We start from the raw sequence: 15,617 nt of genomic DNA, 5'->3' as shown, positions 1-15,617 counted from the left end.
AGGACGATTATATTATAGATCGTGAAATTAACTCATGAAAGCACAATTTATTTTTAAATAACATTGAATCCATTGCCTTCAGTAGAATAAGGGGGGGGGGAGTCAAATGGTATAAAAAAGGATTTGAATTTATCTAATTCTGTTAAATATGTAAAAAACTATTATAACGCTTTTATTTAACTTGACTTCTTTCATGATTGCAAAGACTGCATTTTTTTTTTAAATAATTGTTCGCCCATTTTCTCATGACTTAAAGAATTCTAAATTTGGTATAGTTTTATGTTCCATATAAAACTGCAAAATTTTAATATTTTCAGAATATAATTATTGTTGTTATTTTTAAATAAAATTTTGTGTATAGGTTTTTCAGACAGCACATTTGTTACAAAGAAGATGAATAAGAAAGAAAATCAGACAGCTTTGTAGAATCTTGTTGTCTACAAAGGGAGAAATGTGCTTAAAAAAAAGAGTGGAAACGCATAATCACGCATATATTTATCCAAGTGAAAAATAGTTTGCATTGCAATAAGCCATTTTTTAAGCCAAAGATTAAAAGATTTCGCCTTTTCCTGAATGCATCGTATTTTCTAAGGCAAAAAATGCATAAAAAAAGGTAATATAAGTATAAGATATAATAAAAATAGAATATTTATATTTGCTTGGCGTAAAATTGCCAATCTAAAAATATTGATCTGTTAATAAAAGCAAAAGGAAAAATTATATTTAAAAATTACTATTCAGCGGGATGATTTTTTTTTTTATCATAACCTAAATATTTCAAAAAGTAAAGTGTGAGATTTAAAGAAACAATAAAACTGAATTTGAATTTGTCAAAACAGTAAAAAAAGCAACAACACATTGCCACGAATTGCATTAAATGCTTTGAAAAAGCTATTCAAATAAAATTAAAAGCTGCATAAACATGAAATTAATGTCATTGAAAAGGTAAGCTTTGTATTTAAAGGAGTGAAAAAATTAGTTTTGTGTGATTACATATTCAAAAGTTATTGTGAAAAAAATTAAAATTTCTGTTAATTTCAATTAATTAATAGAATCAACAAATTTAATGAAAATCTTAAAATCCCTTTCCTAAATAAATTCAATTAACGATCCGAGTATCAACTACAAGTGCTAAATTCAATAGTAAAAATTTTTAAAAAATGGTAAAACCATGTGAATATAGCAAATTATTATAATAAAACAAACAGATTTATTTTCACTAAAATACTTAAAACACACGGATGTAACAATTTAAAACAAAATAATGAATTTTGTACATAATACATTATGTACATTTAATTTACATAATTATCAATATTTGTAATTATGTAAACAAATTGACCCTTTTAAAGAATTAATTCTATTTTAGATATTTCTATTTAAATTGTTTTGCCTGAAAAATATTCCAATTTTTTTTAAAGATTTAACTCTATGCTTTCCTATCAATAACTAATACGTATTTATTTTCACAAAAGCATTTATTAATTTTAAAAGTAAAGAAGGCAGCGTGTTCGTTCGTCTGCGTAAAATAATACCCGAAATTTTCACTAAATTTTGACTAACTAGATTTTTTATTAGATTAGAATGACTCAGAATGAAAGGTCAAGATCCAAAACCTTGAAATAAAATAATTTATAAGCTGTGCACTCGAGTGTGCTACAAAAGGAAACCGAAATGCGTGGGATCATAAAATTAAACTCATTACTTATTACATTGACAAAATAAAATATTATCAAATCCAAGAGATGAGAGTTTGAAAAATTAGCCGACTAGATATTCTGTGGGTTTCGTGCGACTGCGCAGGATTAAATTTTAGACTTCCCAATTTATTATCGTTTGGTTTTATCTTATTTTTAAAATGACAGCGTTCAGCGTTATTTTAAAAGAATTAAGTTATTTATTCTTTGTACGTTTTGTGTTTCAATTATCTTCATCATTTTTAATTTGCATCGCTTTTTTTTTTTTACTATTCATTTAAACCAGCATGAGTGGTCTCTCCGATATTTTCTCGCATGCTTGCTTGATGTAATTTCTCCTACTCCCACATAAAATTTGGGAACTTGGCCAAGGATTTGAATGACATGGATGCTCAGATTTTTATTTTCACATATGAAAGTTGAATTCTTCGTAATATATTCAAGAAAACCAGTACTTGCGTATGAATTGCACACCATTTGGCTAACAACAGTAGCAAAATATCAATCTATGGCGTGAATCTATCGTGCGATCTTCGGCAGTTAATCACTGGCATGTGGTTAATACACAAGTATCAGAAAATCGAATATGTATTTTGGGAACCATTTTTCCAACAGATTGGAACAAAATTTTGACATAGAGCTACTATTTTAGCCACAAGACCATATACCAAATTCATTTACTTAAGTCATTACATTTTCAAGTTATCGCATTTTTAATCATACGAAAATACAATTTGGTTCCAAATTTGAAACATATCTACATTTGAGATGCAAAAACTGTGAAAAAAATTTCATTTACCTGCGTTGCTAATTTTCTGAATTATCGTGTTTATTTGTATGGTGGATTGATATGAGCGAGGATAGAACCTCGGACCTTGTGGTTCACAGCCCCGTAACATGATCACAATACAAAAGCAATTGCTCGTGTTGCGTAGGTGTTAACTGGCTTATAAGCCTTCAACACACTTGCATGCAAAAATACAAACCAACAAACAATCATCCACCTCTTGACGGATTTAATTCCAAATTTGACTGACATCTATATACAAGATTATAAACCATTATTCCAAATTTTATATATCTAACTCTTTAGGTTTTTATAATTACCATGTTCGCTTGCACTGGGTTAGACGGAGAGATAGATTTCTTTTGGAAGGATCTCATTCAAATTTTGATAGAAATGTACAAATTCGGCTTAATGAGCCCATACCAAATTTCATCTGCTTAGATCCAAATGATTTTGAGATATCATGTTTCCAGACTGAAATTAATTCAATTTTTTTCCGCATTTAGAGAAATATGAAATGTGGAAATTCGTCAAAGTCTTGGATTTCGAATTTTTTAACACTTATAGTATTTTCTCATTGTATTCTTCGCATGCGTATAAAAAGCTAAAAATAGAATATCAACGACATAAATTCATTGTTATGGAAATACCTATTTTATCTTTAAATTCTAGTGTGTCTCAAACCTTGTTCATGTCGTTTATCGGATTTTCTTTAGACGAGAGCAAGAAATTAGACGATAAGATATTTCATCTGTAGAAATCAGCAAGCAAATTTTAAGAACAATGCGAAAATTATTGAGAAATCAAGCAATCATTTGATAAGACATTTCATCATGAACTTTGATAGTTGCTATACCTTTCGGTAATGATTAGGAAATCAATTTCTAAATGTACTCGAATTTTGTTGGCATTTCAATGCTATTGAATTTTCACATTCACGTTTCCGAAGTATACAAAGAGAAAATATTGTAATTGGCAAAAAAAAAAAAATTCAGCCTCCAAATTATGATGTATTTCCACATCTTATAACTCCCCAAATCAGAATGTCCTCACAATCAAAATTTCGTAAAACAAAAACATCATTCTAAAGACTCAAAATGAGATATTCATCTAATTAGGCTAAACTAATCCAGATGTACGGAATGGAGTATTAATCTAGATATATTAAAGAAAAATTTTAAAAATATCTTTAACTTCCTATATAAATATATGTGTGTGTTTGTGTGTGTGTAATGATATTTTAAAACTTAATTTAATCCTAATTAATTATTAATTTACTAAATTTTTAGCGTAATTCAGTCTATGTCAAAGTCATTCTAAAATATTTTCTTATTTCCTGATACCATTCCACTTTTTCTATTTAATTAATTCAACTGAAGCTTTCTAAAAATAATTGCGTAGCGTGCCACGTGCCGAGTGAAGGGATAGAGATTAGCTGATGTAAACAGATTCTTCTAAAGGATCCCTCTGTTTCTCTTGTCGACACGTGTAAGAGATTCCAATTAGAAACGACACGTGTCAGAAATCTCATGTTATATTGTCCGCGTCTCCTCTTGTAAATAACTTATGCCTTCCCAAGATGGAATAAAGAGAATTGAAAAATCCAAAGTGTCTTCTCTATCGTCGAACTTCCATCTGCTTTCAAAAAATTATACTTACATTATATATATATGTGTGTGTGTGTGTGTGTGTGTGTGTGTGTGTGTGTGTGTGTGTGTGTGTGTAACATTATTTTTGGTTGAAGAGAGTGCAGGTTGAAGACATAGACGAGACGTTGTATTTTTAATTTCGTTTTATTCTCTCTCTCTCTTCTCTCCCGAGAGACAAACATTATTATTTACAAGAAAGCAAAAAAGGGCCGAACAAATGATCACTAGTCTTATATAACGTAGGATTTCTGGCCAGGTGAACTTTGTGGTGACCTTTGACACCTTTTAAGGGCAAAAGTATCACTTTCATTTGATTCGTAATTCTTATGGCACATTAATTTTACACAGGAATTAATTAAACCGAAAGGGGAATTAGATCACGAAATAAGAGAATATTTTTAGAATGAAGTTACGATGGGCTAAATTAAGATAAAGTTTTGGAAATTAATTTAGATTGAATTAAGAGTTTAAAATATTATATATATATATATATATATATATATATATATATATATATATATATATATATATATATATATATATATATATATATATATATATATATATATATATATATATATATATATATATATATATGTGTGTGTGTGTGTGTGTGTGTGTGTGATATTTTTAAGAACAACTTTACAGGCTTTAAAAATATATTTTAAGAACAACTTTAGAACTTTACAGGCTTGTAACAATATATATATATATATATATATATATATATATATATATATATATATATATATATATATATATATATATATATATATATATATATATATATATATATATATATATATATATATATATATATATATATATATATTGTTACAAGCCTGTAAAGCTGCTTCCCAGCACGATTAATTGAACCACTGGAAAGACCGTTTTACGATCAGCCCTGTGGGTGCTGATTGGGTGCCGCGTCAGTGATCTCAGAGCTTGGCGACGAAGACGAATTTGGCAACAAAATAGATAATGCTGGAAAGTTCGAGAATTTTAAAGGCCCATCCAATAGGAACTGAGATACGCCTGGTTGGCCCAGAAGGTTCTCGGGCCGCCTCCCGAGAACTATAAAAGGACGGCAATCTCAAGCTGCAGGGAATCGTAGTCGAAGACGTAGACAAGTAACGAGTCGTCGAGAGGATAACGAAGCAACGGTGGAATAGTCCAGCGTTGTGTGGAACTGAAGCGAGTGCTGAACTGCTGTGTGCGTTTACTGTAGAAGCAGGTCGTGTCGTGTATGGAGTAGCCAATCATGTAGTAGTGAGTCGGCAGTTGGATGCAGCTGAAGCGATGAGACAGTCGAGAATTTCAGCCGTTTGGAGAGACCGTAGGGCGAAGACCCTCTCTCGTGCTGAATTCTGTCTGGCCGCTTTATGTGCTGCGGTCGATTACTATTTGCAGGTTACTGTTTGCTGTAGTGTGCTGCTGTATGCTTTCCTGTGTTCGCCGTGGCTGTGTATATTTATTGTCTTTGTATTCGTCGTCTGTGTCTTTGTGTTTAATAAACGTTGACGTGGTTTTCTACTGAGGTCTTCTGATGGTTTTCACACCATACACCCACAACAATCGAACCCAGTGATCCGTAACAATATATATACAGTGGCTCAAAAAATTGAGAGTACACTTAACTTTTATTTCACAAATCCGAATTTCAATATATATAGCACATTATCGGGAAGTGCAGACATGTTTTTATTTTTACGCATTAGAAATGGTTTAATTTTGAGTAAAAATAAAAAAAAATCAACCCAAAACTTCTAAATTGAAAAGTTTCAGAAGCATTTTAAATAAACATACGCAGAATTTTGCCTCAAAAAATTGAGAATACACCAGTGAAGTTCTAATAATATCACGCATAGAAAGAACTTGTTAGTATTTAGTTGCATGTCTTTTGGCTTTTATAATGGCCTCTGAACGTCGTGGTACCGAATCGACCAATTTTTGGTGGTATCCGAAGATATTTTACTCCGCTCTTCTTGCATCGCCTGTTTTAAATGAGTGTTGTTTCTAATTTTGTGTTTTTGGACCACTGCTTCGAGTGTGGCCCACGGATATTCAATGTTATTGTTGTCGAGGTACTGTGGTGGTGTGTGTAACTGCTGATTACAATATAAAAGACACCCTATTTTGACGTTACGTGCATTCTGTTTGGGGTCGTTGTCCTAATGGAAAATGAAATTTCCATCTAAACCCAAATTTTTGGCACTTTCCTTTAGATTCCTGTGAAGTATATCCAAGTAAACCATATCGTTTATAATGCCATCTATACAAATTAAATTTCCTACCCCGGATGAAGCCAGAAACCTCAAATCATGATGGTGTCACCATCATGTTTAACTGGAGGACGTAAATTTTTTTAATACAAAGCTATATTAGTGTTTCTCCATACTGTACGATGTCTGTCACTGCCAAAAATGTTGAGGTTTTTTTTTTTTTTCATTACTAAATATAGCTTTCTTCCAAAGGTTATTGATCTTCAATTGCTCAGTTTTTGCAAATTTTAAATGCTTTCTCTGCTTTTGCAAACTGATGAACGGTTTTTCTCTAACAATGCAATTTTTATATCCAGCTTGTCTAATGGTATTTCGCACAGTTTCAGCACTTATTCTTCTGCCTATGATTTGAAAAGTTTCTGCAGCAAGTTGGATGAACTATATGGTGACAGCAATCTAAAGGAAAGTGTTAAAAATTTGGGATTAGATGGAAATTCCATTTTCCAGCAAGAAACGACCCCAAACCGAATGCACGTAACGTCAAAATATGGTGCCTTTTTCATTATAAACAGCAGTTACACACACCACCACAGTACCCCGACATCAATGCCATTGAATATTCGTGGACCATACTCGAAAAAGTGGTTCAAAAATACAAAATTAGAAACGAAACTCATTTAAAACAAGTGTTGCAAAACGAATGGGGTAAAATATCTTCAAATACCAATAAAAATGGGTCGAATCGGAACCATGACGTTTAGAGGCCATTATAAGAGTCAAAAGACATGCAACTTAATAGTGACACTTTGTTACTATGAGTGATATTGCAAATATTTCATTGATTTACACACAATTTATTGAGGGAAAATTATGCGCATGTTTATTTAAAATGCTTCTGAAACTTTTCAATTTAGAAGTTTTTGGTTGATTTTTCTTTATTTTTATTCTAAATTAAACTATTTGTTATGTGTAAAAATAAAAACATGTTTACGCTTCCAGGTAATGTGTTATTTATATTGAAAGTCAGATTTATCAAGTAAAAGTAAGGTGTACTCTCAATATTTTGAGCCACTGTATATATATTCCTGTAAGCCTATCTACTTCCCAAGTAAGTGTTTGTTTAATTTTTATTTACCTATTAAAATTAATTTCCTTAACATAATTTTTAATAATGCCTTTGATTGTAATGAAAGTCTAACAAATTACAATGTTTATATTTCTCATCGCATTCGTTTAATACATTATAAGTTTTAATTTGGAACTCATTAAATCTTATTTTATTTGTTAATTTTTGTTACTTCTTATTGTAAATTTTTTTGAACTTTTAAAGTAAAAGAAACTTAACAGAAAAAGAAAGAAAGGATCAATACTAGCATGTGAATACTTAAAAAGAATAATAAACATGATAAATAAATATGCTGAATGACAGCTGCGATGGATGCAGACGATTTTGATGGAAAGCAAGTTTTCAACATAACAGAAGTTAGAAGAATAAAATAAAAGATTTCTATAACTTTAGAATCAGCGTAGCTAAAGTAAAATTTTCAATTATCAATTGCAATTTATCAATTACTTAAAAGTGTATCATAATTTTAAGTGAAATTCGGGACAATATTACAAATGAAAATAAAGGATTTTAAGTTGCAAGAATTTTTTAATAATGACTTAAAAATGTTTAAAAGAAAAAGTTAGCCCATTGCCAAATTCAAATGAAAAATTAACAGTTAATAATCAAGATCAAGAAATTCAAACGAAATTAATATTTTTTTAGTAGTAAAATATGGTAGATTGGTCTATGAAGTAATTATGATCCCTGGCATTGCTATAAATACAAGCTAGTGTATGTAGGTTTCACATTCCTTTTAAACAGGTGAGCCGAATCCAAACAAACTTTGCCTTTTACAAATTCAAAAAAAAAAAAAAAAAAGAGAGAGAGAGAGACAGTCGGGTCAAGTTTTCAAAATACAAAAATTAATTAAATATTCAATTAATTGCAAATCAACTGAAATTTTGCAGCTTTTCTGCCGTAATTTCGGGAAAAATTATTCCACAATAAGTACTTTTATACTATCTAAAAATTTAAAATTTTATCCTTTGAATATTATAAATTTCATTTCTCTTCTATCTTTCTCTCAGTTTTTATTAAATTTTTCATAATTATTATCATTTTCATAAAATTATAAGCAAAACTGAATAGATGCAGACGATTTTTAAACGAGGAAATTTATAGAAACTCTGTTGCTAAGCAACTGCGAAATTATTTTTTCATATTTTTGTTTCATTTTTAAAATATTTTAACAACACATTTTGTTGATTTTAAAAGAATTCTAGCATTTATTTTTTGTTAGACTTTTTTAAAATTTGTTTTTATTGCCAAAAAACGTGCATTAATAAAAAAATACAAACTTATCATCATTTATTGCCGTTAAAATCCTTGCCATCTTTACCTGAATAAATAAGTAGTATAATAACGAGACTGATCAGTGAAAAAAATTGAAATAATGGTTTAACAATACGTAAAAGAAAATATAAGCCCATCGTTCAAATTTAGACAAAGTCCAGAAAAATAAAATGTTGGATGGAAAGCCAAGCAGTCATTTGATAACAGTAGCGACTTCATGCCAAGAGATGATCAGAAAAGTAGAATCAGAAATTTTTAATTAATTAACGATTTAATTAATTTTCTGACAACGTTCGTTAAAATCTTTTTTATTCTTCAATATTTATGAACAAAATTTGAAGTATTTACATAATAAATATTAATAACCTATGTAAAAGATCAGTTATTGGCAGTTTTAAAAATCGTTTGGTTCAATTGATATTCTCATTTTAATTTTTTAAAAATCGTTTGAAGCGATGAAATGTTTATTTTAATATATTTTATTTAAAAAAAATAGCTTTCAAAGTAAAAATATGAAACATGAATGTATTTTAATCTCGAGCAATGCGAGGTGTATTAGTAAACAATTGATAATAAGAATTACCTTTTCCTTTGTGAAGAACCACGGGAATTGGATGGTAATTGTGAGCTCCATATTTCGACTCCCGGTCTATACAATCTTCTGTGGTGAGATTGTAAAGAGGACTGGTTGCAGTATCCTTCCTTATGGGAATTTTGGACATGGACCTATTTAAATTTTTCAGAGTTGCTCTAATGGAGCTGGATAATTTCTGTGGCTTAAACATGGTGGAAAGGAAAATTCACTGAAAAAGAGAATGTAAAAAATCCCTTTTTTAATTAAGAAGATTAATGTTCAAAGTATACAAAATGGTCTGCTAAGATTTATAAACTATGTCGAGAAAATTTTTTCTTTCTTTCTGCCAATTTCTTTTTATTACATGAAAATTTATATCTATATGACACATAGTTTTTGAGGAAAATACGGAATAGAAAGTATGACAAAATATGCAAAGTGTAGAAAATAATACAAATATTTTATTCCACTTGGGAATGGCAGCACATAATCAAGACATTGCTTATTATGATAACATTTTTATTGTTTGACAACGGATTATAAAACCCTCTGCGCTTTCGCGCATGCGTTAGGATGGGTTTAAATTCATCAAAATAGGGGTGAGAGGAAAGATGAAAGAAGGAGATGTTTACATCTATCTATATACTTATAATAAAGCTCAATGTGTGTGTGTGTGTGTGTGTGTGTGTGTGTGTGTGTGTGTGTGTGTGTGTGTGTATGTGTTGGCGCTCTACAGGCCAGGTCATTTGACATACAGCTATCAAATTTGGTGCATGTATACCTTAGAGGTCGGGAATGTGCACCTGGGGTCCCTTTTTTGAAATTTTAATTAGAATTATTAATTAAAAACTAACTTTTCCGCCAAAATAATCTTCCATTTTTCCTACCGCCAACTTTTCCGCCAAAAAAATCTTCCATTTTCTCCACCGCCAAATGAGTAAGGCTTCAGTTTTTTTTTTTCTCCCAACAGTAATGAGGCTAGGGTTAACATTTTTCGGCGGATTATTTCAAACGATTCTGTTTATTTTCTTAATGTTTTATGCATTTAAAATTAAACGTTGTTAATTAATCCATGTTTCAGATTCATTCTGAAGTACTTTTGAATTAAAATAACACAGAATAAAGGAAATTAAAAATGTATAATCTGCATAGCGTTACCCCAACTGGCGTAGAAAAATTCACGCATTTGCGTTCTCCTAACTGGCGAAGGAAATTCACGCCTGCACATTGTGTTCTGAATGTTGTCATGACAACCATTATCAACAGATGATTTAAATTATTTTTAGGTTAGTTGCATGCTTTTATAAGTAAATTATATTTATGTTAGTTATATATTTTTTGTATATGCTTATAGTTTTAAGTACATCGTTTTTTAAGTAGTTTTTTTTAACCTGTTTTCAATGATTTAAATTATTTTTAGGTTAGTTGCATGATTTTGTAATTAAATTGTATTTATGTTAGTTATATATTTTTTGTATATGCTTATAGTTTTAAGTACATCGTTTTTTAAGTAGTTTTTTTAAACCTGTTTTCTACCGATTATTTTAAACGATTCAATTTATTTTCTTAGTGTTTGATGCATTTAAAATTATAAATTGTTAATTAATCGATCTGTTCATGATGAATCTGAGAAAATTTTGTTCACAAATTCTTGAGATATTACAGAAATTAAGAAAGATATTCTTTAGTGCCCATAAAGTTTAAACGCTCAGTGACTCTGTTATCAGTAATCATATTATTAAAAAAAATGCTTTGTTTCAGTAAAAAATATTATTATATAATTGTAGATTAATCATTTACACTTTAATTTAAAGCATAAATTCTACAGGAGGTAACAGAAAATGAGAGAGATACATATTACGTTATGACTGAAAGCCTTTATAAAATTATGAGTGAATTATATAACTCTCAAAATTTGAAGTTTTAAAATATTTTGATGAAGAATCTATTAAAGTTGGAATTGCGTAAAATATTTAATGGTACGACCGGAGTCTAACCCCCTGCTTGGCGAAATTTTTAAAAATCGCCAACAAGGGTCTTGCGATATGTTCAAAAGCAAAGGAGCAGATGTTCAATTATAGTGCATAATAAAGATTGCCATCTTTGGCGCGTTATTGCAACTTGGCGAAGAAGGGGGTTAATCTCCGGTTCAAACTATTTAATTATTAAAATTTAAACGAACATAAAGATTGGCGAACCGGCTGGTCGCCAAAGGCGGCTAGTTTAATAATAAAATAAACTTGGATTACTCGCAGATTGAATTAAAATAATACGGTCAGAAGCGACAGGATATTCACATACATGAAAAAGAAAGAAAAAAACGGCGAAAGTCAAGGTCAAGGAATGACGAAGAATTCCGGAAATGCGCTCATCCTTCCGCGTCTCTTCCCTTAGTGAGATAGAAACGTCGAAAAGTGGTCCTCTCAGAATACGGAAACGAACAGTAAAATAATGCGAATGTTGTATTGTTGTTGTTTCTAATAGCACTTGTTAGACAAGCCTCCTGACTTAGAAGTCAGTGATTTTAAACTAGGCGTGAGTCTCTTGTTTTTTAAGTAGCGCCATCTAGGGCCAAGAGTACGACTTAGCTACACACACGTCACAACCTTTTGTACGGAGCGGACTACATTGATGCGTTTCATTCACTCATCCACAGATCGCAATTTAGACCTCAATCAGAGAACGATCATCCCTGATCCAGTCAGTTCCGCCAGTGGTGTTACTCTAGACATATAGGACTTCGTGATCACGACAGATTTATATGTGCGCCAGCCACCACACGCGCACGCACACACGGAGAGTCTTCGACCGGCGGAGTTTGAACTCACAACCCAACGGACGCGAATGCTTTATAGCACTGGAGAATAGTAGCACTGGATCATAGCATTATTTATTATGATAATGTTTATAGACCGGTATAGTCTCTGTAAATTGAGTAATACAACATGCGTGACGAAAAAAAAATTTTTAAATGCTCTACAGAGCAGAGCGTTAGACCCAGAACTATCGAATTCGGGATGTGGTTACTTAAAATAATGCGAAAGTCTTATTGCACTTGGGAAAAGCAGCACTCGATTAAGACATTGTTTATTAAAATAACACCAATATCCTGGTATATTATCTGTAATATGACTCATATGACATGCGTGAGGGAAAAAAATAATTTAAAATTCTCTTCAGAGCAGGGACCCAGAGCTGTCGGAATTACCTCTCAAATACCAGGTACTCCCAATAAAAATTTTCCTATATTTTAAATAAATATTAATCAGAATCTTGATGTTTTTCTTTAAAAACTTCGTAATATATTACTGAGCTCAAATCATTTTTATAATACTTTAAATTTCAAAAGTGAAGCTTTCAATGATGTACCAATTTTACTTCCCAGCAAATTTTTCTTTTATTTTACAAAAATGCTTTTCATCGTTTTAGTAAATGTATTTACTCACACGTATTGCAACGATATTAAATATATATTTTTGTGTGTGAACGTTGCCATTGCTCCATAATTAAAAGTAAATTTTAGGCATAAAAACAGACAAACCAAGACAGAAGCATCACTCTACTTCAATGTTCTGGATCGACGAATCGATAATTAGGATAAATAATTTTAACCTCCTTCACAATTTTTTAATATAAAAAATGATATTCAAACTGAAATTCTAATATATTAAAACATGTATGAGTACATTGTCTAGTGACCAAATGTCCCCCGATCCAATCATATAGAGCCACAAAGATGAGTCACCTTTCTGCAGTTACTGGGGTTTTATATACGTCATTAATGAAGAAAATACAAAAATAGTCAGGCATGTCTGGTGATTGCAACGGCAATAATAAGCGAATGATTCCAATAAAGTTTATTTTTGTAGTATCGGATGAGATGTGATGCTATATATCAGCTTTCGTAATTTCCTGAAATTGCGCCATAAAAGTAGGGTTCTCTGGCGAATTTTATGTTCTCCGAGCAAAGAATCTCGCAATACACAATTTAAGTCGATAGAATTCTCTAAAGAGATATGATACATTGAAAACCAAATTTTAAAAGAAACCTTTGTTATATGTTTTTTCATTATTAATCTAAACCTGATAAAATGGTTTTATAGTTATCGTTTGAAATCTCAGCAAAAAAAAAAAAAAAAAAAGGCTGAATTTAGAGTTTGCAAATTTTTAATTTATAGACACCATAAAAATGTCATCTTCTAAATTAATATAGTTCTAAGGAGATTTAATATTATTTTCTTTAGATGTAGTATTGAGTAATATTTAATTACTTTATATGCTTGATTCGATTAATTAATTTTTATTAATTCATTTATTAATTAAATTAAGAATAAACTCTATTATATGGAAATAAATGAATTAACAGGGTATAAATGCATCAGCATTTAGAATTATAAATTATATCTCCATTAATAATAAAGATTGTGAATGTGTGCTGGTTTTTACAGGTCAAACTGTTTGACCTAGAACTACACTGAAAAGTGATAATGTGCGCTTATGAGATATTTTAATTTTAAAATATTAATTAGAATTTCAATTAAACAAAAATGAACCGACATTATGAGGTTTTCCCGCAATAGTGTCTAAAAATATTATTGCACAAAAATGACTTTTACATAGTTTTAAAACTAAAAAAAAAAAATTCTTAATTATAATAATTTAGCTGTTGTGTAATTTTTTCCCTGATTCCTCCCAATTTTTTAATTTTTTTTTTATAATTTTCAATAATACTTTTCATTGTTATAATGAAATGCTGATGAGAGATATAGAAGAAAAATTTTATTTATTATTTGAACCGTTTATATGAGGAATCATAACAGCAACTACATTTCCTCAAAAGACAATGTGCTATTTGAAATAGATTTACCAAACACAAATATTTAATGACGTCACAAAGTTGAGGGACTCTATTCCATTAGAAAGGCTCATAAATATAATAAACAGAATAATTGTAAAACTATTAAAGCATTTCGGCTTTAAAACGAGTCAGAATTCAATCATTAAAAATACCATGAACATTTTATACATAAGAAATTAGCAATGTTTAAGTGAAATTAAACATTTTCTAGATTTCCAACAAATCTTCTTGAGGCAGATAGTTTAATAATAATAAATTAGGTTTGCGTATTGATTCGATTTATTATGTATTACAATTGTTGTAAATTCTAATTTAAATAAAAGATTAATTAAATTTTTATGAAATTATTTTGAATATTCTTTAACTGTAATTATAACAAAATGCTCATTTAATACCCAATTTGTATGAATAAAGCTGAATGAAAAATACAAAAAAAAAAATGTAAAGCAAATGGTAAAATGTATAATAAAGTATTTGCATGTTTCATTATATCTCTCTGCTTTTTTAAAAAACTTTTTGCAAGCTTTTGTTTAATTAGACTTTTTTTATGATCGTAAAAATCGAATTTTTTTAGCCGATTTTTCATTCGCATCTTAATACGCTAAAGTTTTGAAATTCTATACATCTATGCCAATATGTTATTTTTTTTCAGAGTTATCAGTTATTCTTTTAATTTAATTAAATATTTGATCCTAAATATTTCGCACATTTTTTTAGTACATTACTAAAAATGCATTTTAAAAAATGCTTCAATTAATTATTAGAATTAATAAATAATGATTTATAATTAATACATTATAATTATAATAATTAATTAAAAATAATCCATAAAATTATTAAATAAATAATCCTTAAATTATTAGGAAATAAACTATTTTATTTATTTTTTATTTCCGTAAATTTTATTCATTTATTAGTTACATATTTAATGCTTCTCTTTTTTTCAGCCAGTTCAGAAAATTTAGGCACTCTTGTCGTCAAAAGTATCAAATCATTTTCATTCAAACTGACTCTGTTGAAAACTGGAATAAAAAATATTTTGCTCTCTGAAAAGAGTTCAATATTTTTTCAGCTTGTTTATCAATTCAAAGCTTTCAGGATCGCGTCACCGAGTTGATTTGAATGCCAAACAGACGAAGCAGCTGTTTATATAGTGAGTTCAACACATGATCTGAAATACATTACAGAAAGACATCTGTCTCAATCTTGGCTGTAAAGAGGCCTTGACAGAAAAGGGATGAAGTTCATATCGATACAAATCAAAGAATTGCAATCTTTTTATGTACGAAATGCATAAAATATAATTCGATAATTTTATTAGTTTTTAATAACTTTTTAATGAAATGATATCATACAGCTTTAACTAAAAAAAATTTATTTATATAATTATAAAACAGATTTTCAAATATAAATTGAAATATTTGAAAAA

General features: G+C 29.5%; 1 protein-coding gene across 1 annotated transcript in view; it reads right to left on the bottom strand.

Annotated features, from left to right (window-relative positions):
* Positions 1–15,617, bottom strand: part of LOC129956487 (ornithine aminotransferase, mitochondrial-like) — a 66,939-nt gene that overhangs the window by 16,919 nt on the left and 34,403 nt on the right. Inside the window, exon 2 of the mRNA XM_056068406.1 lies at positions 9,340–9,559. Within this exon, the coding sequence (XP_055924381.1) occupies positions 9,340–9,541 (202 nt within the window). The 5' untranslated portion in view covers positions 9,542–9,559. The remainder of the gene's footprint in view (positions 1–9,339; positions 9,560–15,617) is intronic.

Source organism: Argiope bruennichi, chromosome 11 (assembly GCF_947563725.1).
Source record: "Argiope bruennichi chromosome 11, qqArgBrue1.1, whole genome shotgun sequence".
In the NCBI taxonomy this organism is placed as follows: Eukaryota; Metazoa; Arthropoda; class Arachnida; order Araneae; family Araneidae; genus Argiope; species Argiope bruennichi.
Note: the sequence above shows the minus strand (reverse complement) of the source record. Positions and strands in the feature narration are given on the sequence as shown.